The following is a 27,890-nucleotide window of genomic DNA, read 5'->3' as shown; positions in this document are numbered from 1 at the left end:
AAGGTTTCTGCATCGTGTACCCTGCATCAGGACAACAAATTCCACACCCCATTTGGTTGAAAAAGAAGTGTTTTCTATTTGAAACATATCATCTGCTTCATCGTCTTTCTGCAAAGGGAAGTAGTTCCTATCTAATAACAGCTTCAATATATTTCCTAATTTAATCAGTTACGTATCCAGTAAGCCATTTCTGTTCCAAGGCAATCTTCATTTTTTTTTCAAATAGTCTATATAGCTATACTGCAAGTCCTAACTATATCCGTGCTTAATTCCCCTACAACACTCCAATCGAATCAGAACTTTTATGCCCGGGATCGAAATTGCAAGCAACGCTCAGACGGAGAGGCAAGTACAGATTGCAATTTCCAGTACACCTTGCATTTCTTGTTATTCTTGGATAGTAGATAAACACAGCCAGTCCGATTATTTTAATCACTGTCTAACTTTACTTACTTTGATTGGAGATATATGAACATACTCTTCCTCCAAAGCTTGCAAAGTTTGAGCAGATTTGCTCTATGGCCAAAGAATTACAAATTCGTCTAGATGTAAGGCAGCGAATAATCTGAATGGTATGGGGCCATCCATAAACGGGATCGCAAGAAGATGAGGAGGAATACAATTTTACCCTGCTGTATCAAGGTGCAACGATTTCCACTGCCGAGAACATCTTTAAGTGTCTGTTGCTCAAGAAGGTCACATTCATTATTAAGGGCCTTCACATCAAGGACACAACATGGTAAGGGAAACAAGCAAGGTAGTTGTGGAAACTATGATGTTTTAAAAAGAGGAAGTACTGGCGCTTTTAAAGAGTATAAAAGTGGATAAGTGTCCGGATCCTGACAGGATATTCCCTCGGACCTTGAAGGAAGTTAGTGTAGTATTACGTATTTAGGCAACAATAAATCCATGAGTTCGGCAAGGGTTTTTTTTTTTAACAAACAACACGTTTATTAAACACAGAAAACAAACCCCCCCAAAAGTAAACAAACACTAATGTAACCGGAAACCAACTGCGGTGCGGCAGCTCAAACAGTTCTTAAAGCGATATTGCAAAAACAGTTCTTTAAAGTGGTATTGCCAAAAGTTCGATATGCTCACAGTCCATTTAGATGGGAGAGACTTTATAAAAAGATTGAAATTCTCTTTCACGTCGCTTGGCTTCGATCCCCGACGTCGAACTTCCCACGAAGAATTTACGAAACCAAACGGCTTAAAGGCACTGACCTTTCCTTCCTCACTATCTTCAATCCTGTCTGGTAAAACCTAAGGATTAACAACGAAGATAGTCAACGAAATCCTTCCAAATAAGGATCAAACAAAGGTCGAAACCCGTTTCACCGTAGAAAGCGATTCTCCTCGATCTTTAACTCCCGAACTTCGATCTTCACTCTCCACTGTCCCGAACTAGCAGAATCGTAAAGAACCTGCTGGCACTGACCTTTTAAACTTTAGGCATTGGATAAAAACTTCATCCTTCAACTAAACTGCGTCATCACTTAAAACACGCAGTGGCATGAAGTCAACTTGGCAAATCCAGCCACGAACTGCCCCTCCTCACAGGGTGGGGTCTACCTTTTATAACCTGTAAAAAAAAGTCACATGACCTCTCCTGGCTGGAAAATGACATCACTCCACCATCACAAGACCATTACTTCAAGTCCAGTATAGCTTCAACCCCAGTCAGATGACAAGGGTACCACTGTCATGTGTCATGAGTACCTAACAGTAGAAATACCAGGGGCTCTGACAGAAATATTTCAAATGTCATTGGAAACCGGGATGTTGCCGTAGGTTTGGCGTATTGCTCATATGGTTGCTTTTTATAAACAGGGTTCTAAGAGTAAACCTTGCAATCATCAGCCTGCAAGTTTGACGTCAGTGCCGAGTAATTTAATGGAAAGTTTTCTTAGAGATGGTATATATAATTATCTGGATAGACAGCGTCTGATTAAGAACAGTCAACATGGACTTGTGCGTGGAAGGTCCTGTTTGACAAACTTATTGAATTTTTTGAAGATGTTACCAGGAAAGTTGACGAGGGTAAAGCAGTAGTTGTTGTCTATATGGTCTTCAGTAAGGTCTCTGACAAGGTTACACACGGAAGGTTAATTAGGAAGGTTCAATCTTTAGGTATTAATATTGAAGCAGTAAAAGGAATTCAATTGTGGCTGAATGAAAAATGCCAGAGAGTACTGGTGGATAACTGTTTGTCAGGTTGGAGGCCGATAACTAGTGGTGTGTCTCTAGGGATCTGTACTGGCTCCAATACACTTTGTCATATACATTAATGGTCTGGATGATGGGGTGGTAAGTTGGTTTAGTAAGTGTGCAGATGATACTAAGAGTGGTGGCGTTGTGGCTAGTGATGTAGGTTTTCAAAGTTTGCAGAGATATTTAGGCCAGTTAGAAGACAGGGTTGAACGATGGCAGACAAAGTTTAATGCTGATAAATGTGAGGTGCTACACTTTGGTAGGACTAATCAAAATAGGATATACATGGTAAATGGTAAAGTATAGGGGAATGCAGTAGAACTGAGTGATCAAGGAATAATGGTGCATCGTTCCCTGAAGGTGGAATTTCATATGGATAGGGTGGTGAATGAAGCTTTTGGTATGCTGGCCTTTATAAATCAGAGCATTGAGTATGGGAGTTGGGATGTAACGCTAAAATTGTACAAGGCAAAGGTGAGGCCAAATTTGGGGTACTGTGTACAGTTCTGGTCACCGAATTATAGGAAAGATGTGAACAAAATAGAGAGAGTACAGAGGAGATTTATTAGAATGTAAATGTGTTTTAGCACCTAAGTTATAGAGAAAGGCTGAACAAGTTAGGTCTTTATTCTTTGGAGCGCAGAAGGTTGAAGTCGGGGGGGACTTGATAGAGGTATTTAAGATTATGAGAGGGATAGATAGAGTTGACACGGATAGGTTTTTTCCATTGTGAGCAGGGGAGATTCAAACAAGAGGACATAGGTTGAGAGTTAAGGGGCAAAAGTTTAGGGGTAACGCGAGGGGAATTTCTTTATTTCGAGTGTGCGAGCTGTGTGGAACGAGCTTCCAGTAGAAATGGTAGAGACCGGATCGATTTTTTCACTAAAAAAAAAGGATAGGTATATGGACAAGAAAGGAATGGAGGGTTATGGGCTGAGTGCAGGTAGGTGGGACAAAGTGAAAGTAAGAGTTCGGTATGGACTAGAAGGAATGAGATGGCCTGTTTCCGTGCTGTATTTGTTATACGGGTATATGTTATGTTTATATGTCATCTTCTCGTTATTATCGTCCAGAGGATTACAGGAGACGGAAGACGTATACCTGGCGATGTAGTAACAAATTCTTACCCTCTACCATCAGACATCTGAGCAGGTACGAAAACCTGACAAATTTCAGAGTTGTACATATTTACAAATGTTTGTACAAGTTTGGATAATAAATTAACCTTTGAACGTTTGAATCCTTGCACCTGAACATTTCCTCATACTTTTATTGCAGAATTTAATTGCGTAACTTACAGACTTTTATGTCTTGTACTGACTTCTGGCTCAAAATGGAAATAATCACGTCATATGTCACTGATAATAAATAAAAAGTTTCTAGTTGACTGCAAATTTATCTGCCTTGTCGCTTGTCCCAAATGCATTCCGTCAGTATTTTTTCATTATGCATATTTGTCTGTTTCCCTCAACTAATCAGGGATGCATATCTCCTTCCCGTGTAAACGCAGGCACTTTTTCTGTAAAGCACATTTTCAAGCTCAAAGGGTTCACTGAGGAAGCTGGACCACCTCCAGTTACAAGAAAATTCAAACCCTGGAGACAGTTTACTATTGGTTTTTGAAAGGCGATGAATACTTTTATACTTTGATAATAGTCATGATCTAAATTTATTTCAGCTGGAGTAAAAAAAAAGTGACAAACATGAAATTTCGAAATGAAGACACTACAGTAAAGGACACGAATGAGTGACTGGAATACTTTTTAAACATTAGCACTATTCGGATAGAATAAAATGTGTGCTTATACGACATAACATCTGTATATCATATTCAATATTGACAAACTGGGTCATTGTTCTCTTGGTGCCAATGAGTATATTTCAGGAACAATCAATGCAGATCGCTCACAGATCCAACGTTGGCTTTTATCACATGACAAATCATTCAATTTTCCATCGCCAAGTATCTCCGCACAGTCCTCGGCGTTGTTTGCATCATTTGGTTCCCCTTCGTTCCAGTTTCTAAATAAAAGAACAAGAAAAACAGTATCATTAATAGGACGCCAAATTCAATCTCTGCTTTAGTTCCATACTCATGCTGCAGTTCATGGTGCAGCTAGAAGACCAGCATATGCAGGCAGGGTCTGTTTTGTTTTCACAGAATCTGTAGATAGTACTGGGCATATTCTCAACAGAGGCCACTGAATGGTGAAATGGTGTACGGAATTTATGCCCATGCAATGCTGTAGCACTTATTATCATCACTACAACAGAAATATCCACTCGTCTGATAGACTTTCCGTTGCTTCTCCCTTTTGTGATCTGATGCGTTTGTTACTTTCAAGTAGAAATGCTTGACTTGGCATCTGGCATTTGTCCCTTCCAAGTGGAGACGGTGATGACTGCTCCAATCATGACTTTGGCATAGAGCTCTTTCATGGTATGTGCACAGAATCGAAATGCCGTCCTCCCTTTAGTAAATACTATTTATCATTACTTATAAGTTGATATGTGGGGGCTGTATAATAATAATCGAATGCATTTGTTTCAGAGCGATTTCTCTCTGTCTTTTGCATGCAACTTCACCAGTATTCATCAAGATCTTTCATTCTTCTAAATTTGAGGATAATGTTCACAGTCGCCTCTTTCAGCAAATCCGCTACTCTGCATCAGTTGTTTTGAACCTTCATTGTCTCATTCTGCGGTACGTAAATTCATATTGTAATAGAACAAGACTGTTCACAATGTAACTGTCCAGCTAACGTAACAACTACTTACTGCTGCATTCAAACTCCTTCAGAATAGAAACAAGGATACCTTTTCCTTTCTTAATAATCTGGTTGACATGCTTTTGGCTTTTAATGACCTGTACATAAACTCACATCAGTTTATTCGAACATTATCATTTTCCAAGTTACATTTCAGTAAATATCTGAACATCAAACCTCTCCAAAAAATTCCACCCATCTTCAGGACTAACTCTCCCTCCTGCATCAAAGCGGCATATGCCTTGATGTTTGACTTATCTGCCTCCAATCTTGACTGCATGTTACCACTGGCTGCCATTCTGCCAGCAATCTTCATTTTGTGAGCCGAAGGGTAGGTCGAGCAACCGATCTCAACAATCGATATATGGATCTGAAACCAGCACTCCTGTAATAGAGTCATAGAGTACAACACAGGAACAAGCCCTTCACCGAGCTAATCCGTGTAGAACCATCCGACTGTATGGGGACGATAGTTCTGTATACTCCTACCATACAGGTGCCTATTCAAACGTTCTTTAAATGTTTAAGCCGAGCTCGCATGCACCATCTGCGCTGGCAGCACATCCCATATGCTCACACCACTCTGAGTGAAGATTTTTTCTAACTTTTCGCTCAGCATTTCACCTTTCATCCTGAACCAATGACCATTAGTTGTAGTCCACCCAAACTGGAAAACCCCTACTGGCATTTACCTTATCTATAACTCTCATAGTTTAGCAAGTCCTTATGAAATTTCCCCTCCGTCATTTAACTTCTATCGAATATAATCCTAACCTATTCAACTTTCCTCTAACTCAGGTGATCCAGTCTGGCACCATCCTTGTAATTTTTCTCTGTACTCATTGAACCTTAGCGACATCTTTCCTGTAGGTAGCTAACCAAGATTGCACTCAATATTCCAAATTAGAGTTCACCAACGTCTTATACAACTTCACATTATATTCCATCTGCTGTATGCAATATTTTGATTTATGAAGACCAGTGTGACAAAAGATTTCTTTCCGACCCTATCTGCTTGTAAGACCAGTTTCAATAAATTATGGACCAGTATTCCCATATATCCTTGTTCTACAACTCATCTCAGTGCACGAGCGTTCACTGTGGAGGGTCTACCCTAGCTTTTTTTTAACCAAGTACAGCACCTCGCACTTGTTTCCAATAAGTTCGATGTGGCATTTTTAGCCCATTTTTCAGCAGGTTCAGATCCCGCTGAAAGCTCTGATAGTCCTCCTAGTTGTCCATTACAACCCTCCGCTCCCCCCCCCCATCTTGCTGTCACCCGCAAACATACTGAGCCATTTAAAGTATAAAGTTTCTGGCAGGATAGGTTAGAGGGCTAGACTAGGGAGACTATTTGGGTGGAATTGAGGAATGGGAAGGTGTAGTAAAACTTATAGGGGTGTATTATAGGCCACCTAATGGGGATCGAGAATTGGAGGAGCAAATTTGCAAGAGGATAACAGATATCTGTAATTAGCACAGGGTTGTGATTGTGGGAGATTTTAATTTTCCATACATAGACTGGAAAGCCCATACTGTAAAAGGGATGGATGGTTTAGAGTTTATAAAATGTGTGCAGGATAGTTTTTTTTTTGCAGCAATACATAGAGGCACCAACTAGAGAAAGGGCAGAGTTGGATCTTTTGTTAGGAAATGAAATAGGTCAGGTGAAGGAGGTATGTGTTGGGGAACACTTTGGGTCAAATGATCACAATTGCGATTAGTTACAATATAATTATGAAGAAGGATAGGACTGGAGCCAGGGTTGAGATTTTGATTGGAGAAAGGCTAAATTTGAGGAGATGCGAAAGGATTTAGAAGGAGTGGATTGGGCAATTTGTTTTATCAGAACGATGTATTAGAGAAATGGAGGTCATTTAATGGTGAAATTTTAAGGGTACAGAACCTTTATGTTCCTGTTAGGTTGAAAGGAAAGGATAAAAGTTTGAGAGTGCCATGGTTTTCCAGGGATATTGGAAACTTAGTTAAGGAACAAAGAGATATCTACAATAAATGTAGGCAGCAAAGAGTAAATGAGGTGCTCCAGGAATATAAAGAATATAAGAAGAATCTTAAGAAAGAAATTAGAAAAGCTAAAAGAAGATGCAAGGTTGCTTTGGTAAGTAAGGTGAAAGTAATCCGAAGGGTTTCTACAGTTACATTAATAGCAAAAGGATAGTGAGGGATAAAATTGGTCCTTTACAGAATCAGAGTGGACAGCTATATGTGGAACCAAAAGAGATGGGCGAGATTTTGAACAATATCTTTTCTTTGGTCTGCACTAAGGAGTAGAATATTGAATTGTGTAAGGTATGGGAAACACATCAGGAAGTTATGGAAACCATGATGATTAAAGAGGAGGAAGTACTGGCGCTATTAAGGAATATAAATTGGATAAATCTCCGTGTCCAGAGAGGATATTCCCTAGGGCCTTGAGGGAGGTTAGTGTAGAATTAGCAGGGGCTCTCACAGAAATATTTCAAATGTCATTGGAAACGGTGAAGGTGCCGGAGGATTGGTGCATTGCTCATGTAGTTCCATTGTTTCAAAAGCGTTCTAAGAGTAAACCTCGCAATTATAGGCCTGTAAGTTTGATGTCAGTGGTAGGTTATTATATGGAAAGTATTCTTAGAGTTGGTATATATAATTATCTGGATAGACAGGGTCTGACTAGGAACAGTCAACATGGATTTGTGCGTGGAAGGTAATGTTTGACAAATCTTATTGAATTTTCTGAAGAGTTTACGAGGAAAGTTGACAAAAGTAAAGCAGTGGATGTTGTCTATATGGACTTCAGCAAGGCCTTTGACAAGGTTCCGCATGGAAGTTTCAATCGTTAGGTATTAATATTGAAGTAATAAAATGGAATCAACAGTGGCTGCATGGGAGATGCCAGAGAGTAGTGGTGGATAACGGTTTCTCAGGTTGGAGGTCAGTGACGAGTAGTGTGCCTCAGGGATCTGTGCTGGGTCCAATGATTTTTGTCATATACATTAATGATCTGGATGATGGGGTGGAAAATTAGATTAGTAGGTATGCAGATGATACCGAGGTAGGTGGCGTCGTCGATAATGAAGTATTTTTTCAAAGTTTTCAGAGCGATTTAGCCCAGTTAGAAGAGTCGGCTGAACGTAGGCAGATGGAGTTTAATGCTGATAAATGTGAGGTGCTACATTATGCTAGGACAAATAGGACATTTGGTAAATGGTAAATGGTAGGGAATTGAAGAATGCAGTGGAACAGAATGATCTAGGAATAATGGTGCATAGTTCAGAGAAGGTGGTATCTCATGTGGATAGGGTGGTGAAGAATGCTTTTGGTATGTTGGACTTTATAAATCAGAGCATTGAGCATAGGAGTTGGGATGTAATGTAATCATTGTACAAGGCATTGGTAAGGCCGAATTTGGAGTTTTGCGTACAACTCTGGTCACCGAATTATAGGAAAGATGTCAGCAAAATAGAGAGAGTACAGAGAAGATTTACTAGAATGTTACCTGGATTACAGCTCCTAAGTTACAGGGAGAGGTTGAACAAGTTAGGTCTTTATTCTTTGGAGCGTAGAAGTTTGATGGGGGCATGATAGAGGTAATTTAATTTATAAGAGAGATAGATGGAGTTGACGTGGATAGGCTTTTTCCATTGAGAGTTGGGGAGTTTCAAGCAAGTGGACATGAGCTGAGAGTTAGGGGGCAAAAGTTTAAGAGTAACACGAAGGGGAACTTCTTTACTCCGAGAGTGGTAGCTGTGTGGAACGAGCTTCCAGTAGAAGTGGTAGAGGCAGGTTAGGTAATGTCATTTCCAGTAAAATTGGATAGGTATATGGACAGGAAAGGAATGGAGGGTTATGGGCTGAGTGCATGCTAGTAAGACTAGGTGAAAGTAAGCGTTCGGCATGGACTATAAGGGCCGAGATGGCCTGTTTCCGTGCTGTAATTGTTAAATGCATATATGATTATAATTGGCAATCCTTCACGGCAGTTTACAGAGCAGCACTGAGTCCAATCTCTGAAGAGGATTCATTAAAAAAAAGAGAAAAGGGATAAGGCAAGGGCAGGCGGAGCAGGAATTGTGTGACTGGACCAGTGTTATAGTGGCTTTGGTTCATCTGATTTCAGAGAAGCAAGTATCTGATTAGCGTCTGCGTTATTTTTGATTTTTCATTTGCTATGCCACAGTCAGTGCAAAGAGAATCGTGATAGGAACTATGTTTTCTCTTGTGCTCCGGATGCAAGAATTTCCGGAGATATCTATACTCCCAAATAATGATATCTGCACCAGGTACGTCGATTTTGAACGTCTCACAGAACATTAAGGAACTGGAGCTGCAGTTCTATGATGTTCTGCTCATACTGGTGAATGAGTAAGTTAAAGGCATGAGCTATAGGGCTGTAATCACCCCGAGGTTTCAAGAGGCAGGTTACTGTGTGAATGCCAGAAGAATAAACGGAATTGGGCAGCATGTATATCGTTCACCTGTGGCCGTTCCCCTCAATAATTAGTGTACCATTTTGGATAGTCTTGAGGGGGAATGCCTCTCAGGAGAAGCCTCAGCGACCAGATCTATGGCGATGAGTATGGCTCTGTGTTTCTGAAGAGAAGGAAGGTGGAAAAAGTCAGCAGTAGTGATCAGAATAGAGGGATAATTAAAGAAATAAAGATAAGTTTCTGTGGAAACGATAGAGCCACCCAGATAATATATTGTCTCGCAGGTGCTCAGCTCATTGTTAGCTTAGATAGGGCTATGGCATTCTAAAGGGCAGTCTGGGGGTCCTGCACTATAACTTAGCACCTAACATACTGAACTCGTTTTGCATAACCTCTTCACTCCTCCTACCTATGACATTGGTACCTACTTGGATCACCAACTCGCGATGCTCACATTGTGAGGTGCTGAGGACTACATCCGAGATATCTGGGATGCTGGAACTAGGGAGTTAACATGCCACCGGGAATCTCGTTCTCGTAAACAGAACCTTTCTGTTCCCCTAACTAACAAATCCCTTATCACCAATAGGACGCCACATCTCCCTCCTCCTTCGTTTCAGTTCCAGACACCTGACCGCTGTGACTTTCATCTACTCGGCCATCCCCCTCAACACTCACCAAAGTGTTATTCAGGCAGATGGCCCCAGGTGTGCTCTAATGGCTATTTAAACCCTTTCTCCTTACTGCCTGTTACCTCATTTCCTGTGTCCTTCACCTTGGTGGTACCTATCGCTCCATATGTCTTAACTATCACCCCTCAGCTTCCCAAATGATCCGGACTTCTTAATTACCAACTCCATATCCTTAACAGAGGGTGACAGAAGCTGTAATCGGGTGCATGTCTCGTACGGAGGTCTCCCTGCTTTCCCATATCCCGCACAGGAGCATTCAGCTAGTGTTCCTGCTATCCCCACTGTTCTAACCTAGCAAATATAAAGAAAGAAAAACAATAAACACACGTGGAAAATTCTACAATCATGTATTCACTTCTTCAGACTGAAGCATCTCCTCATTGAAGTCTCAAAGAGCGAAAGTCTTAAAATCCCCACTCTAACACTGCCCGCCGTAACATTGGTCGGTCTGCTTTCCCCGCCTTATTTTATTTTGTTCTTGCTAATCAATCCTGATTCTGAATGGCCGCTGCTCTAAAACAGCAAGCTGTCGCCAGTCGATGCATTATTGTGCTCAACCAGCGAAGCTGAGTGAGCTAAGTATTCTCACGTTTCAGATCTCCGAATGGCCGCTGCTAAAAAATGAGCCCCTAAAATAGGGTTATAGAATCTTCGGTTATATTCTATGTTTCTTTATGAGCGGGTTGTCTTCCATGATTCTCATCTCAGGACTTAATATTCTTCTACCCACGTGTCTCTTTCCTACTTCATACATTCAAGATTTCCCTGTGAAATCGGCTCGCGACGGCAACATAGGTCGTAGGTACAGGCTATTCCCTCTACAGGAACACTCACTGCCTGCTCCCTAGGCTCGTTCTATGAGTGAAACTGTTACACCTTCGCCAATTCCGTTTCATCTGCTGTTTTTTGCCTAATACCTCCAACATTATATATAACCAGATATGAATTACAACATGGAAACAGGCCATCTCGGCCCTTCTAGTCCATGTCAAACGCTTACTCACCTTGTCCCCACTGACCCGCACTCAGCCCATAACAGTCCATTCCTTTCCCGTACATAAACCTATCCAATTTTACTTTAAATGACAATACAGAACCTGCTTCTACCACTTCTACTGGAAGCTCATTCCACACAGCTGCCACTATCTGAGGAAAGAAATTCTCCTTCGTGTTACCCTTAAACTTTTGCCGCCTAACTCTCAACTCATGTTCTCTTGCTTGATTCTCCCCAACTCTGAATGGAGAGAAGCCTATCCACATCAACTCTATCTATCCCCCTCATAATTTTAAATACCTCTATCAAGTTCCCCGTCAACCTTCTACGCTCTAAAGAATAAAGACCTGACTTGTTCAACCTTTCCTTGTAACTTAGGTGCTGAAACCCAGGTAACATTCTAGTAAATCTTCTCTGTACTCTCTCTATCTTGTGGACATCTTTCCTATAATTCGGTGACTAGAACTGTACAGAATACTCCAAATTTGGCCTTAACAATGTCTTGTACAATTCTAACATTACATCACAAATCCTATACTTAATGCTCTGATTTATAAAGGCCAACATACCAAAAGCTTTCTTCACCACCCTATCCACATTAGATTCCACCTTTAGGGAACTAATGCACCATTATTCCAAGATCACTGTGTTCTACTGCATTCTTCAATGCCCTACTATTTACCGTGTATATCCTGTTTGGATTATTCCGACCAAAATGTAGCAACTCAAACTTATCAGCATTAAACTCAATCTGCCATCGTTCAGCTCACTCTTCTAACTAGCCTAAATCTCTCTGCAAACTTTGAAAACCCTTCATTATCCACAACACCAACTACCTTAGTATCATCTGCATACTTACTAATCCAATTTACCACGCCATCATCCAGGTCAATAATGTATATGACAAGTAACACTGGACCCAGTACAGATCCCTGAAGCACACCACTAGTCACCGGCCTCCAACCTGACAGTTATCCACCAATGATCTCTGTCATCTGCCATCTGTTGAATCCATTTTACTACTTCAATATTCATACCTAACGATTCAACCTTCCTAACTAACCTTCCATGCAGAACCTTGTCAAAGGCCTTACTGAAGTCCATATAGACAACATCTACTGCTTTACCTCGTCAACTTTCCTCATAACCTCTTCAAAAAAATTCAATATGATCAGTAGGTCAGAAGTCTTTGTTTTCACAGACCTAGGGATTCCGCGACACCAGACCCACAACTTTCTACAAAATTCAATTTTTTGTCCAGGCATTAAATCCATATACATACTGTATAGCCCCCGTTGATTCTTCGGGCCGCTGTACACAGCCGATGTCCAATAAAATCAACGCTCTCTGGAATACAGAGTTAATGCAATCTTTACAACATACTCAGGGACCACAGATCCACATTTCACTTTGGGTAGCTCCAATTCTTTCTTCTAGCCTTAAATCTTTGTTTTAACCACCGATCGGATAAGCATCTGCAGATTCTTTTCTGGATCTGTTGTAAGGCGAGTTTTTGTGCCAGTGAAGAAGGCCTTGATTCACCAGTCACACCACAGAAGGAGACGTAAGCTTAAAGCAGTACAAAGAACAGAAGCAGAACGGCAGTTTGTATAAATTGTCGAGTAGCTGAGCTGCGAGTAGATGATGTGTGTTTTCAGTAGCAAATGTGAGGACATTGCCATTGAATTCTTGTTCATACGCATGAACATTCGGGAGGCCACAGCTTCAAGTTAAAAATACAATACAATTCTGTCAGCTACATTTGAAGTTTAAGCTCAAAATCCAGCCTGGTGCTGCAGGGCGTTAGAGAAAAAAAAATACTGATGCTGGAATTTGCTGGAAATTCAAAATGCTGCAAAACTTAGGATTTTAGGATGCCCCAATAGAGCAAAATAAATTGTCGACAATTAGGGTCCAGACGCTGTATCCGGAATAAGATTAGAGGGATGTGCAAACTTTATAAAGAGGAGGGAACGTCAGGTGAGACAGGTAGACCACTTAGTATAATGGGCAGAAAGAACCAGGTGTGTGAAGGAGAGCTGTATACTTAAGCACAGGGTTTGTATATTGACAAGCCAGGACACATGGACTAAAAGTGCGCGAGTGCGATATGGAAGAAGGACGTGTAAACGGCCCATTAAGGTAGATAAGTGCAGGGCTGCGGGAGGATGGAATCTAGTGAACTATGTGGTTTGTAGGTGGGTGGAAGTAAGTGGGCGGGTGATATAAGGGAGGGAAAAGGGGCTAGAGAGGGTATGGCAAATAGAACAAATATGGGAGAACAACTGCTGAATAACAAGCTGCGTAAACCATTACTACAGACAGTAAGGTCTAGCTGAAATTGGAAAATCTAGTTATATCATTATGTTGTAAATAATTCTCGGAACATGAAGTGCTGAGGTATTTTATTTTCTCTTTATCATTCAAATCCAGAGAGGTGAGACAATCTAGAAATTAACTCACATTGAAGGCAAAGAATAATCGGTTCCGTCCACCCAGCGCCAATCATCTTCAGACTCAGTATCACTGAGGCCAATCCAGTAACGATCTTGAAGGATGCTTCCCAAAAACTCCTGCCATGGAAACAAAAATATCTCATTGTATGTAGTACCTACCAACAATTAATTTAATAGTATTGACCAACTCCGTAGTTGATATACTAGTAAACAAAGCCCAATTATTCACTTCAAAGCAGATAAATGGTCCAATGAAAGTGCGTGAGAATGACACTGGATCGTCTTCTTTTTAATACTTTCTCCGTGGGTGCGTAGTTGGCATGTTCAACAGCTCAAAATTTCAGCGGCAGTGGCATGAGAAGAAGGGATAATTTAGCTAGCCTTTCGTAGCTGTGCAAAGAAACCGACATTGCCTTAAACGGACACCAGGCGTTCACTTGTCTTACATCTCCAACCATTCCGCCAGCTTTGCTTTGGCAACTAAGAATCTCTACATTTTCTGACTTCTGTGGAAGAGTTCCTGTCGTGAACCTTGCCTGAATTTACTTTTTCACAGATGCTATTGGCTGACCGTCCTTTGAGTGCCTCAATGTAGAAAAACAGAAGTAATAAAATGCTACCTTTGAAGTTACAGCTTTGAGAAATTCGGATTGTTTTTGAAGTCCCTCGTGTGCCCTAGGTCTGTTGGTTTTCTCCCTGTAGATTTACCAGGACTATACAAATTAGATATGTTCCTTTGAAGCCGTTTAAATAAATGAATGTATCAGAGCGACTGATAAACAGTTGATTAAGGAATATGCTTTATGCTCTGGTGCTGAATGTTTTGTGTACTTCTGGAGCCGCAAAGTAAGAGAGCATCATTTTAACACAGACCTGCTTTGTGTCTTTGCATGATGGCTTAGAAGAACAAGCATAAGTTTTACAATGTTCTCCAAACCATCCACGGTCCAATAAGTCAATGTGTAAATAAACCCCTGAAAACAGCAGATGGTCAAACACTTCTGAAAAATCGGAATACCATTCTGCTGAGGTGGGTTGAGCATTTTTAACACACTGCTTAATGAGGATTCTAACGCAGACCCCAGCACCCTGGACGAACTCCCTGATCTTCCTTCTATCTGCGACCTCAGTCTACCAGCAACCTTCCAGAAGCTTCTATCAGCTGTCTATTCACTTAAGAACCATAAGTACCTTGGCACTGACAATATCCCTGCCGAGTTACTGAAGAACAGAGGGTACCTGTGTATGCGCACCCTCTACCAGTACATCACCAAGACCTGGACTGACGAGAACATTCCACAGCAGTGGAGAAATGCAAACATCGTTGTAATTTATAATAATAAGGCTGACAAAGCCATCTGCGACAAATAGTAGGTGCATTTCACTCCTTCCTCTTGCTGGAAAGGTCCTGGCTAAGGTGATGCTTCAGAGGCTCATCAGCAACATCACCGAGTCAATGCTACCAGAGTCACAGTGTGGAATTACAAAGAACAGGAGCACGATCGGCATGATCTTCACAGCCCAGCAACTTCAGGAGAAGTGCCAGGAGCAACATCAAGACCAGTTTATGGCTTTGTCGACCACTCCAAAGGATTCAACACTGTGCAAAGAGAGCTCTTATGCGATGTCCTCCTCAGGTTTGGCTGTCACAATAAATTAGTAATATCCTCCGCCAGTACTATGATGGGATGACTGCTCGGGCGATCATAGGAGGACAAGTGTCCGAGCCTTTCCTTGACGCACAGGGGTGAGGCAGGTGTGCATGCTAGCGCCAGTGCTCTTTAACATCTTCCTCTTGTGTGTTATCAAGCTTCTCCACAATGAGGTTGAGGATAGCAGTGGTGTGGCAGTGGACGTCAGATTAGATGGCAACCTCTTTAACATCAGGAGGCTCCAAGCAAACACCAAACTCCATAGAGAACAGGTTCTGGAGCTGCAGTATGCAGATGACTGTGCTCTTGTGGCACATACACCAAAGGATCTTCAGACTATCTTTGCTGTGGTGGTGAGAGCGTACAGCAGGATGAGGCTGACCGTCAATACCACCAAGAGAGAAGTCATTTGCCAATGAAGTGTTGGTGTCACACCCACCCTGCCTGCCTTCACTGTTGGTGATGAAAAGCTGTCAGAAGTGGCATCTTTCAAACATCTGGCGAACATTCTCTCTGAGAATAGTGGCATTCCCGACATCCACAGCCGGATTAAACAGGGATCAGCTGACTTTGGGAGACTTCGGCGGCGCAGAGTCTTTCAGAACAGGAGCCTTCATCCCTCCATAAATTTAGCTGTAGACCAAGCGGTCTGTGTCACCACTCTCCTTTATGACTGTGCAGCTTGGGTAACCTACAGCCGACACATCAAGTCCTTGGAGCGCTTCCACATAATCTGCTTTCAGCGCATCCTGGAAATTACTTGGCGTGAGCGGGTGCCTCACACTGAAATATTTGTAAAGACCAATTGCAGAAGTATTGAGGCCTGGATCACCCAGCGTTAGTTGCAATGGCTGGGGCACGTGATAAGCATATCCCCATGTCGTCTACTCCGCAGAGTGTTATACGGCCAGCTACATCATGGTCGACGCTCAGCTGGAGGGCCGAAGAAGCGCTATAAGGATCAAATGAAGAACGTTTTAAGGAAGTGCAAGATCAGACCTGAGGACCTGGACGTTGTTGCTGCTGACCATAACACTTGGCGGGAGCTGTGTAGGGATGGGGTTTGTATTCTGGAGATGGAAAGAGCAGACATCAGACAGCAGAAGAGAGCCAGGAGAAATGCAGCCATGGTTGCCGTCACTACCCCCACTATCACTACCACTACCATATATACACGTCGCACTGGCAATAGACTTATGGGTAAAGGAAAGGACTATATTGTCATCAAATCTCATCGTTATGGTGTGGACGTCGTTATCTGATTCCGATGGACAACCGAAGAGAAGAGAAGAATAAGAATAGAATACAAAACCTCAGAGACACATCTTACAACCATGATACAAATATGCCTTTTGTACAATTTCCTAGTCGGAGATGACTCCCAGGATGTTGATTGTTGGTGGAACTAAACAAGGAGTCTGTGTCCGTTCCCAGCCATATTTCAGTCTGTGAATGCTCGTGCATTACTGCGTTTAATGTTAAGTAAAACTAAGGGAAGATCAAGGCTTGGAATGCCAGTTGTTAAGAACTCGCAGGTTTCGTTTACTGTGGTCAGTCGCTGGAAGAGCACCTAAGTAAGGTGGTCAGTCACAGGCTTCCGCGGTCTCTACAGATTAAAATACAGAGCTACACACAAGCGGGGAGAGGGGGAGGGAGGGGGAGAGGGAGGGGGAGGGGGAGGTGGAGAGGTGGGGGGAGGGGGAAGGGGAGGGAATACAAATCCATAGAAATGGAGTTTGGGATATCCTGTGGGAACACTCATCCACTCATCTGTTAACCGTTGCCTGGGTATGATGTGTGGTAATTACTGGAAGACGGTATCCCTGTTGCAGGTAACTTTCGATAATAATTTGTCTGTGGATTTGGAACGACATGTCGGACAAGAGCTAAGGCGATATTTGTCTCGTTTTACCAACGTGGTACCCGTGGAATTCTTCGTACTTACCTTTTCACTACGTTTCACCTTGAGTTACAAATATTATAAGTATATACTAATAAAGATAGTGATCTTAACATCAAACCCAGACTCCACGTGTAATCAACTGCTGCCAGTTGATTTCTAAAACATTACAGTTCGTAATACTGTGAACTCGATTTTCAGAGGTTATAACAATGAATAGCAACATGTTTAAATAAGAATATATAAATAAATGAAAAAAGAGCTGCCATTGATCGGGAACAAAGATTTATCCAGACCGTGACTAGCAACAGCCCAGCACTCAGTTATTTATGCCTTCTCTCTGCTTTTGTGACTCAAAGCCATCACGAAGTGAGGAGCAATGAAAAGATGCTGGTCACCTTGACTGTTCAAAAAAAATCTCCTACCTGTTCTTCGGCATTGTTAATGACAACAAGATGGGCATCTACCGATGCACACTGTCTCTGAGCCTCTACCCAGGTTTCTGTACTTAAAGAAAGATGATAACAGGTATTCCTGAACTGAATCCATTCCGTGGGACATCGTAGCAGATCTGTGACAAAATTGAAGTACTGTTAATGTCAAAGGCAGTGTGCTGCTTTGAATGGACATATTTCAGGGATATTTGAATGCGGAGCGTATTGGGGAAATCCCTGGATGGATGAAGCCTCAAAAAGGTGGCATCCAACATTAAGGACCCCCATCACCGAGAACATGTCCACTTCTCATTGTTAATATCGAGGAAGAGGAAAAGTAGCCTAAAGACACAAACTCAACGTTTTAGAAACAGCTTGTTTCCCACCGCCATTATATTTCTGAATAGACAATGAACCTACAAATACTTCCTGAGCAAATCTCCCTAGATTTTTGCACTACTTATTTATTTTTTGTTATAAATATATGCTTTTTAACTTATCGCTTTATTACCATATGTTGCATTGCATCGCTACCGTAAAAAGCAAATATCACACGTGACATTACTATAAAACCAGATTCTGATTCTGATTCTTATACATAGATGGACATATTTCAGGGACACTCGGTTGCGGAGTGTAAAGATGACATCACTGAATGGATGATGCCACAGAGAGGTGGCATCCATCATTCAGGACCCATACCACCCAAAACATGTCCCCTACTCCTTGTTACCATCAGGGAGGAGGAGCAGAAGCCTGACGACACAGACTTATTGTTTCAGGAACAGATTAGCGCACTCGGCCATCATATTTCTGAACAGCCAATACGAGTGCTTCAACAGCAACCCCCCCCCCCTATTTTGTGTTACAATTTAATTTTTCGTCCTGTCGTATCAGGATCCCTGTACTGTTGCCTTGGGGGTTGATCCAACGGAGTTGTTTCGGCAAAGGTATTTGAAGCCGAAGTGATTTTTTTTCCCAAAATGGATGTTGCATCTAGTGGTTATGGGAAAGTGTCGGAGCAGAATGGATGGAGAATGGGTGTCGGAAGATAAGAGAAATGCAGTAACAGTAAACATTTAAGAAGAAGAGGGTTAGAGTATGATTATTTGTTGTATACGTCTGGGTAGCTGAAGCAATTTTAGCAAACAACGCCCTTCTGCACTGGATCAACATTCGTGTAGGTTGAAGCTAAAAAATCGGAGATATATTTCTAGCTGATAATTTTTTAACTTACTGTCACTCGGCTGCAAAATATATTTTTGAAGTTTGGCGATGGCGCCCTCCATCTTGTAGTTCGCTGCAACTGAATGAGGACAACACATCAGATTCTTTTGTTTTCGTTCCCATCCTGTCCAAGTCTATGTCTTAAAGAACGATGACAATTGTCATCAATATCACTGATAATATAATGCAAGGTATAATAATGTTGCGCACAATTATGTTTGGTATTGAATCAGTCAGCGAGAAAGACAGTCTGGCTCATTACATTCTTTTGTTTTCAATGAAAGTGGAGTCATAAACCAAAATTGCGCCAGATACGTGTTTCCCTGGAAACAGCCACACAGTATGGTGGAGGAACAGGGCTGGTCAGGCTGTATCAGGTTGGTCAGTGGAAAGGAATAAACAGCGAACGTTTCGGATCGAGGCCCTTCATCAAAACTGGAATAAACGTCCTGAAGTCACATAAGAAGGTACAGAGAGGGAAGAAAGTTGTACAAGGTGGGAGGTGATGGGTGAAACCAGGGGATGGGGGGGGGGGGGTGTTAGTAAAAGACTGGGAAGTTGATTGGTGAAAGAGATAAAGGGCAAGAGAAGCGGGACTCTGATCACAGAAGGGCATAGAAGAAACAGTCCATAAAAGAAACAGAAGAAAGAGCGGCACCAGAAGGTGGCAATGGAGAGGTCAGAAAAAGGTGAAGAGGTGAAGAACGGGGAATGATGAACAGGGTGGGTGTGCAATTGCCGAATGTTTGAGAAATTGATTTTTATGCCAGCTGGTTGGAGGCTACCTATAATGAGTGTGGCTGCATCCTGGAAGTATAGGGGGGCATGGACTGACATGTCTGAGTGGGAATTGGAAGGAGATTTATAATGAGTGGCTACATGGAGATTCAAATTTTTTGGTGTACTGAGGAAAGGTGCTTGGCTAAGCGGTCTCCCAAACTATGCCCGTCTATACCAATATACAGGAGTCTGCAGAGGTAGCACCTGATCAAGTAGATGATCGCAACAGATTCACAGCTGAAGTGTCACACCACCTGGAAGGGCTAGTTGCAGCTGGAAATGGTAGTGTGGAAAGAGGGGTAGAGGCAGGTGTGGCACTTGTTCCAGTTGGAAGGGTAAGTTCCAGGAGGGCGATAAATAGAGTAAGACGTGTGAACAAGGGAGCCGCGTAGGGGCTATACCAATGGAGAATGGACAGTGGGCCAAGAAGTGTCAGGGAAGGATGTACTTGGCGGTGGGATCCTGTAGGAGATTTGGTAGTTACAGAGAATTATGTGCTGGACACGGAGACAAGTGGGTGGTAAGTGATGACGCGGAGAACCCTCTGCCTGGTGGGTTGGTGGGAGGATGGGGTGAGACAGACGTACGCGAAATGGAAGAAATACGGCTGCGGGCAATGTTGTTGGTGGATAATACGCGACACAACGTTAGTGACTCGCAGCAGATTCACACGTGGGATATGACTGAGAGCCAATTGCAGACATAATTTTGACACAATGATTTCAAGTAACGTCCTGAATAGGGCTGGGGCAAGGCAGCTGCTATTTCTACAGGATGGATAGATGGAGCTCAGTGAGGTGGGACATGATAGATTAAACATTGTACTGACACTGACACTTTCGAATTATCTCTCTTTTCTTCCATTATCCACAGGTGGAGCCAATGTCCTCCAGCATAGAAATCAGTTCGAGCCCTTACTGACGGTGGGACTCAGGAGAACAACTGGAGGATATGAACCATCTATATGTACAGCAATTCAACAAATTGTAGTTTTACACTCACCATTACTCTTCCACTGAGAAAGCTCATTCTTCACACCAGCGATTGATGTTGATGTATCTGAAATGTAAAACAAATGTTCATCCGCACATAATCATCTGGTCTTAGAGGGAAATGCTCTGCTATCCAAAATACGTCTTCATCATTATTAGGCAGTAGGACATTTTCAACAACAGGCATCTTGCGACAGATCCAGATTACACAAGTTCGATAATTCGTGGTTGCATACAAAACATTATTCACTGCACTATACGTAATATGATAGTAATTGAAAACGATGGGCCGCTGATTCTGGAGTCTATTACTAGGATATGGAAATAACATTTTTGAAGGTCGGAAAGGCTGCTTTTTGTAATAAAAGGAAGATTAACAAGACATTTTCACGAGGAGTATAAGAAACGTGACGGGTACTGGAGAAAAAATATTGAACGACTGCCACGCCAGCTGGATTGGAAAAGGGCGAAAAACAGTTAAGAGGAATATATATCAAGCAGTTTGGGGGATTTGAGGAGGCTGGCTTCTTGTGCCTACTATAGTGCGGTGTTGAATCTATATTCAAAGTTAATTAAACAGCCACAGAAGTTCAGCCAATTATTACAGCCCGCTGGAACGAGTTTCAAGTGAAGTGGCGCTATGTTGGAAATGTTTTTATCGTCATTAATAGGATGGGCCTGTGCCTCTTTTTCTGTAGAGATATTCGACGGCTGCGCGACTTAATGTCGCTGGAATGTTAAACCATCCTTCTCCTTCCCGTTTCGGATTTCTGTGGCTCTTTCTTAAGGCACTACAATACCTCGAGGTTGATTCAAGAAACTCTCTTTCCATAAGTTTCCTTCGATTCTTCTCCAATTAGAAAACATCCTTCGCTCCAACCCTGTAGATCAGCATGCTGTGTCCATTTATAAAGAAACAGAGAAAGATATTTCCTGCCGTTTAAAAATAAAGACGTAGAATGTCTGCCGATGTAGAGCTAATGTAAACAACGAAAAGGAGAAATTAAAGCCTGAGATGCATTCATTGAAATCTGTTTTCTAACAGCTTCAGATTTTGCTTATGATCCTGGAGGATTTCCCATTGTTTCCATTCCTAACTATTTTCCCGTCTTACCATCATACGAGTGGTGTTTTAATTATCTCCAAAACTGCGCATCACACCAGCAGTATGTGCAACTATTTTAACAGCGAAGATAGCACAGATATTCTTGATATGATGAACTGATTGCTCTTTTCCTGTATTAAATCTACTGTTAAATGACGCAACACCGTGATTCTGCAAGCTCTCATTCTCTGCGCACTGCTAATAGTGCTGCTCGTCCGCCAGTGACACTGAAATTGAAAGAAGAACTTGTGGCTCAAAAAGGCAATATTAAAGTGGTTTGCCTCAGCCATTCCTTAAGTACTCCAGAACGTTATCAGCTTGGCAAAGTATGTGGAAGGTGGCGATTCTGCTAGAATTGTATATGACTCCAGTTAAAACATTGTTTAAGCTTTGGATCTGCTTCTGCTCACGACATTACTGATACAGTCTGCAGAGCAATAATGCCTGCAACTGAGATTCACCAACATTTGCAAGGACTGGAAAGTAGTACTTCTGAAGATCGGATAGGCTGAAGAAACTTAGAAGCAATATGCTGCAGATATATGACATGACCATGCGCTGGACAGGTTCGACGTGCTCCGTCCATTCTGACTCACCCGTTTCGCACCTCCTGAAAGATCAGAAATATTAAAAAGTCCTAACAAGATAGACCATACGCTGTATGGGAAAATGTAACCTTTAAGATTCAATTGCATATTTTACGATGACCGGCCGCAAACATGTTCTCTATTTATCTTAATTATCGGCACTACCTCCATCTGTGACTTTAACTCAATCCTTCTGTCTGCATTTTACAGGCTGGCTAACTTGTTTTCCGTGTTTAGATAGCGCTGGTGAAGTACAGAATGAACATAGCTTCAGCAAACCAAACTACTAAGTAAGGTATGAATCAAACAATCAAAAATAATCACTGCAATGAATATCCTGCAACTTCGTTTTACTATTACAGCTTTTGAACAACCTGTATTTTTGCGGTGTGAATTCAAGCATGTGGTGGACACGCGCCGAATCAAGACAGCAGAGCACAGACTCCTGAGCGGGCAACAAGCCAATGTATGGCCATTGCTAGAGCGGAATTAGAGGCGAAAGTATCAAGAAGTTAACTTCCTTGACCAAAGAGCATGTCATAGTCTGGTCCATGAAATCCGCATTCTGGTTCGCGGTCCGGTCCAAGCACCTTATTCCAGGTTTTCCGGGTTTCCCCAGCGATGTTGAGGCAGCTCATTCTTGTTTGGGCTGGCCTCGTAAATAGCTGCAGGATTAAGCCTTGGGCTGCTGGATGGTTCCTGTCCTAACCTCCTGTCTGTATCTCTTCCCTTCACCTTCCTCTCGGATCGTCGCCTCACCTCTGCCTGGAGCCTTGCCTCCCCTGGCCTCTACCTGGAGCCTTGCCTCGCCTCGCCTTCACTCTGCCTGGAGACTTGCCCCGCCTTGCCTGTGTCTGTAGCCTTGCGTGGTTCGGAACTGTCTGTCGGTGTCCACGCCTTCGCTAGGTAGGTCCCTTCGTTTTCCCGCCACCCAGCGTTGGGAACTGTCTCTTCGTGCTCAGCATTCTGTGTAATGAATCCCGGCCCTACGTCCTGTACCCAAAGAAGGGTCCCGGCTCGGTGTTCCATGTTCCTGTCACTTCTGGGTTCTCGTCACGTCCAGGTGCCTTGCCCAGCACAGAAGTAACTTGCCCAGCCCGGTGCTGGGATTCCCTCGTCCTGTGCTGGGATTCCCTTGTCCAGGAGTCCCACCTTCAGTCCTGTTGTCTCTTCCTCAACCTAGGCTCTGTGTTTTCGTCTTGTCCGTAAGCCTCGCACAGCACAGGAGTACCTTGCCCAGCCCGGTGCTGGGGTTCCCTTGACCTGTGCTGAGGTTCCCCTGTCCGGTCCAGGAATCTCACGTCCAGCCCTGTGCCACATCTTGTCCTCGCCGGGTTCTGGAGTCAGAGCTCAAGTCAATACCCAGGTTCAGGGACTGTCCAGTCTCTAGCTCGGAGTCCAAGCCCAGGCTCCTAGTCCTCAGTTCCATGTCCTGGTTCCCTGTTCTTGTCAGGTCCTAGCCCAGGCCCAAATTTCTTGTCTTGTCCGGGGCCGATGTCATGTGCAGTGTCCTTTGTTCCCCACTTTTCTTGCTTCCTTCTCACCCCTAGTCCAGCTCCAGGAAGTTCAGTGTCTGTGTTTTGCTTTTGGGTCCACTCCCAATGCCCTCCTTATGACAGTGCATGACCGTAAACTTCTCAGTACTGTATTCCATCTGCCATTTCGCTACCCATTCTTCTAATCGGGTTATATTCTTCCTTAGGCTTTGAACTTCTTCAAAACTAACTGACCCTCGACTTCTCTTCAATTCATCTGCAAACTTTGCAACGAAGCCATGAATTCCATTGTCCAAATTATTAACATATAACACAAAGAGAATCGGTCCCAACTTTGTGGAACACCACTAGTCACCGGTAGCTGACCAAAAATGGCTCGCACTATTCCCAGCCTTTGCCTCCTTACAATCAGCCACTGCTTTAATCTTTCTTGATACAACATGTCAAAGGCCTTCTGAGAATCCAGATACACGAAATCAACCAATTCTCCTTTGTTTATCCTGCTAATTATTTCTTCAAACAATTCCAATGGATTTCTCAGACAAATCATTCCCTTGAGGAAGCCATGCTAACTACAGTCTACTGCATGATGCACCTCCAAGTACCACGAGAACTCTAATTAATAATTGACTCCAACATCTTTCCAAACACTGTTCAGACTAACTGACCTAAAGTGTCCTACCTTCTGTCTCGCTCCCTTGTGGAACACTGGATTGACATTAGCAATTATCCATTCTTTTGCAACGATTCCAGAATCTAGTGATTTTTGAAAGCTCATTACTAATGCCTCGTTAACCATCACGTTCAGCACCTGAACCAGGTGTCTTATCTATGTTCAGAACTTTCAGCTTCCAGAGAACCTTTCTCCAGCAACAGTAAGTGTTTACACTTCATGACCCCTAACACTTGAAACATCCACCATAGAGCTAGTGTCTTGCGCAGTAAAACTGATGCAAAGTACTTTGAGTTTTTCCGTCATTTCCTTGTCCCCGAGTACTATCTCTAGTATCATTTTCTATTAAGCAGATCTCCACGCTCCCTTCCCTTTTATTCTTTACGTATCTGAAGAATTTTTTGACTGGCTACCTTATTTTCATGTTCTATCCTTACTTACCCTCTTAATTTTTTTTGTTGCCTTCTGATGAATTAAAAGCTTCCGAATCCTCCAACTGTCCACTAATTTTTATTCTATTATGTGCCCACGTTGACTTTTAATTGGCTCTGACTTCTCTTTTAGCGTCGGTTGTGTCATCTTGCCCTTGGAATACATCTTCCTCTTTGCAAATGCATATGTCCTGTGTTTTCCAGTTTCCTTCTAGAAATTACAAACTTTGGCGCACTACCATCATCCCCACCAGTGTTATTTTGCAAGCAATTCTGGCCATCCCAGTTCCCAGGGTTTTGTAACTCCCTTTACTCCACTGATATATCCGACTTTAGATTCCTCTCAAATTCAAGTGTGAAATCGATCGTATCATAATTACTTTCCCCTAAGGGTTATATACTCAGTGGAGCAGACCACATGAGAAGGAAACACGCATGGTTTGTTGCCTCCCGGGTGCCAGGGTCCGGGATGTCTCTGACCAGGTGAATGACATCCTAGTATGAGAGGGAAAGCAACCAGAAGTCGTGATACATGTTGGGACCAATGACATAGGCAGGAAGAGGGACGAATTCCTTAATTGTGAGTTTCGGGAACTAGGCAGAAGACTGAGGAACAGGACCTCAAGGGTGGCGTTCTCAGGATTGCGGCCAGTACTACGTGATAGTGATGGTAAGAATTGGAGGAGATGACAGTTGAATGCGTGGCTGAGGAGTTGGTGCAGAGGGCAGGGTTTTAGACTTTTGGACCATTGGGACCTCTTCTGGGGAAGGTGGAACCTGTACAGATTGGATGGGTTGCACCTGAAGTCGAAGGGGAGCAATATCCTTGTTGGTAGGTTTGCTAGCATGGTTCGTGAGGGTTTAATCTAATTTGCAAGGGGGACGGGACCCGGAACGAGAGAGCAGTGAAAGAAGTGCATGGATTAAAGCCAGATCTAACATATAGAGAGGCTTTGAGGAAAGAGCAGCAGAATAAAAGGTATAAAGGTAGTAAGGTAGAAGGGCTAAAGTGTGTGTACTTCAATGCAAGAAGCATCAGGAACAAAGGTGATGAACTGAGAGCTTGGCTACATATACAGAATTATGATGTAATGGCCATTATGGAGACTTGATTGGCACCAGGGCAGGAATGGATTCTCAATATTGCTTGGTATCAGTGCTTTAAAATGGATGGGTGGGGGGGAGGTGAGGACGGGTGGCATTACTGGTCAAGGATATTATTACAGCTGCAAAAACTTCGGGTAATGTAGCAGGATCCTCTTTTGAGTCAGTATGGATGGAGGTCCAGAGCTGGAAGGGAGCGGTTACTCTACTGGGGGCATTCTATAGGCCCCTTGGCAGCAGCAGAGATACCGAGGAACAGATTGGGAGGCAGATTTTGGAAAGATCCAAAAATAACAGCGTTGTAATCGTGGCTGACTTCACTTTCCCTATTATCGATTGGCCCTTGATTAGTTCGAGGTTTTAAATGGGACAGAGTTTGCTAAGTGTGTCCAGGATTGATTCCTGTCACAGTATGTTGACAGGCCGACTGGGGGAATGCCACACCAGATCAAGTATTAGATAACGAACCGGGTCAGGTCACAGATCTGTCAGTGGGAGAGCATCTGGGAGACAGTGATCACGAGGACAGGAAAAAAATTTATTAGGGAAGGGCACATTATGAGGCTATAAGGCTGGAACTTGCGGGTGTCAATTGGGATTATGTTTTTGCAGGGAAATGTACAATGGACATGTGGTCGATGTTTAAGGATCACTTGCAGGATATTTTGGATAAATTTGTCCCGGTGAGGAAGATAAAGATTTGTAGGGTGAAGGAACCACGGGTGACAAGTGGAAAATCTTGTCAGGTGAAAGAAGGTAGCATACCTGAAGTTAAAGCAAGCAAGGGTCAGATGGGCCTACTGAGGAATGTAGGGTAGCATGAAAGAGCTTAAGAAGGGGCTGAGAAGAGCAAGGGGGCATGAGAAAGCCTTGGCGAGAAGGGTAAAGTAAAACCCCAAGGCATTCTTCAATTATGTGAAGAACAAAAGGATGACATGGAGTGAAGGTAGGACCGATTGGAGATGAAAGTGGGGAGATGTGCCTGGAGGCTGTGGAAGAAAGCGAGGTCCTCGGTGAATACTTCCCTTCGGTATACACCACTGAGAGGGAACTTGATGACGGTGAGGACAATATGAGTGAGGTTGATGATCTGGAGCATGTTGATATTAAAGGGGAGGAGGTGTTGGAGTTGTTGAAATACATTAGGGTGGATAAATCCCCGGGGCCAGACGGAATATTCCCCAGGCTGCTCCACGATGCGACGGAAGAGATTGCTGAACCTCTTGCTAGGATTTCTATGCCCTCGTTGTCCACGGGAATGGTACCGGATGATTGGAGGGAGGCGAATGTTGTCCCCTAGTTCAAAAAAGGTAGTGGGGATTGTCCAGGTACTTATAGACCAGTGAGCCTTACGTCTGTGGTGGGAAAGCTGTTTGAAAAGATTCTTACAGATAGGATATATGGGCATTTAGAGAATCATGGTCTGATCAGAGACAGTCAGCATGGCTTTGTGAAGGGCAGATCGTGCCTAACAGGCCTGATGGAGTTCTTTGAGGAGGTGAACAGGCATATAGGTAAGTGTAGTGCAGTCAATGTGACCTACATGGATTTTAGTAAGGCATTTAACAAGGTTCCACACGGTAGTCTTATTCAGAAAGTCAGAAGGCATGGGATGCAGGGAAGTTTGGCCAGGTGGATTCAGAATTGGCTTGCCTGAAGAAGGTATGTGTCGTGGTGGAGGGAGTTGTGAATAGTGGTGTCCCACAAGGATCACTTCTGAGACATCTACTTTTTGTGATTTTTATTAACGACCTGCATGAGGGGGCAGAAGGGTGGGTTGGCAAGGTTACAGACGGCACAAAGGTTGATGGTGTTGTAGATAGTGTAGAAGATTGTCGAAGATTGCAGAGAGACATTAATAGGATGCAGAAGTGGGCTGAGAAGTGGCAGATGGAGTTCAACCCGGAGAAGTGTGCGGTGGTACACCTTGGAAGGACAAACTCGAAGGCAGAGTACAA

The 27,890-nt window shown here is 43.0% G+C and overlaps 1 protein-coding gene across 2 annotated transcripts in view; it reads right to left on the bottom strand.

Annotated features, from left to right (window-relative positions):
• Window positions 1–3,887: 3,887 nt before the first annotated feature.
• Window positions 3,888–27,890, bottom strand: part of LOC132405869 (CD209 antigen-like protein C) — an 81,426-nt gene continuing 57,423 nt past the window's right edge. For both annotated transcript variants that reach the window (XM_059990860.1, XM_059990861.1), the window contains 5 exons: window positions 20,547–20,603; window positions 18,775–18,843; window positions 17,529–17,674; window positions 13,559–13,668; window positions 3,888–4,236 (listed from right to left, as the gene is read on the bottom strand). In XM_059990860.1, the coding sequence (XP_059846843.1) occupies window positions 4,065–4,236; window positions 13,559–13,668; window positions 17,529–17,674; window positions 18,775–18,843; window positions 20,547–20,603 (554 nt within the window). In that variant the 3' untranslated portion in view covers window positions 3,888–4,064. The remainder of the gene's footprint in view (window positions 4,237–13,558; window positions 13,669–17,528; window positions 17,675–18,774; window positions 18,844–20,546; window positions 20,604–27,890) is intronic.

Source organism: Hypanus sabinus, chromosome 16, assembly GCF_030144855.1.
Source record: "Hypanus sabinus isolate sHypSab1 chromosome 16, sHypSab1.hap1, whole genome shotgun sequence".
NCBI classification, from domain to species: Eukaryota; Metazoa; Chordata; class Chondrichthyes; order Myliobatiformes; family Dasyatidae; genus Hypanus; species Hypanus sabinus.
This window is presented reverse-complemented; position numbering and strand designations above follow the sequence as displayed.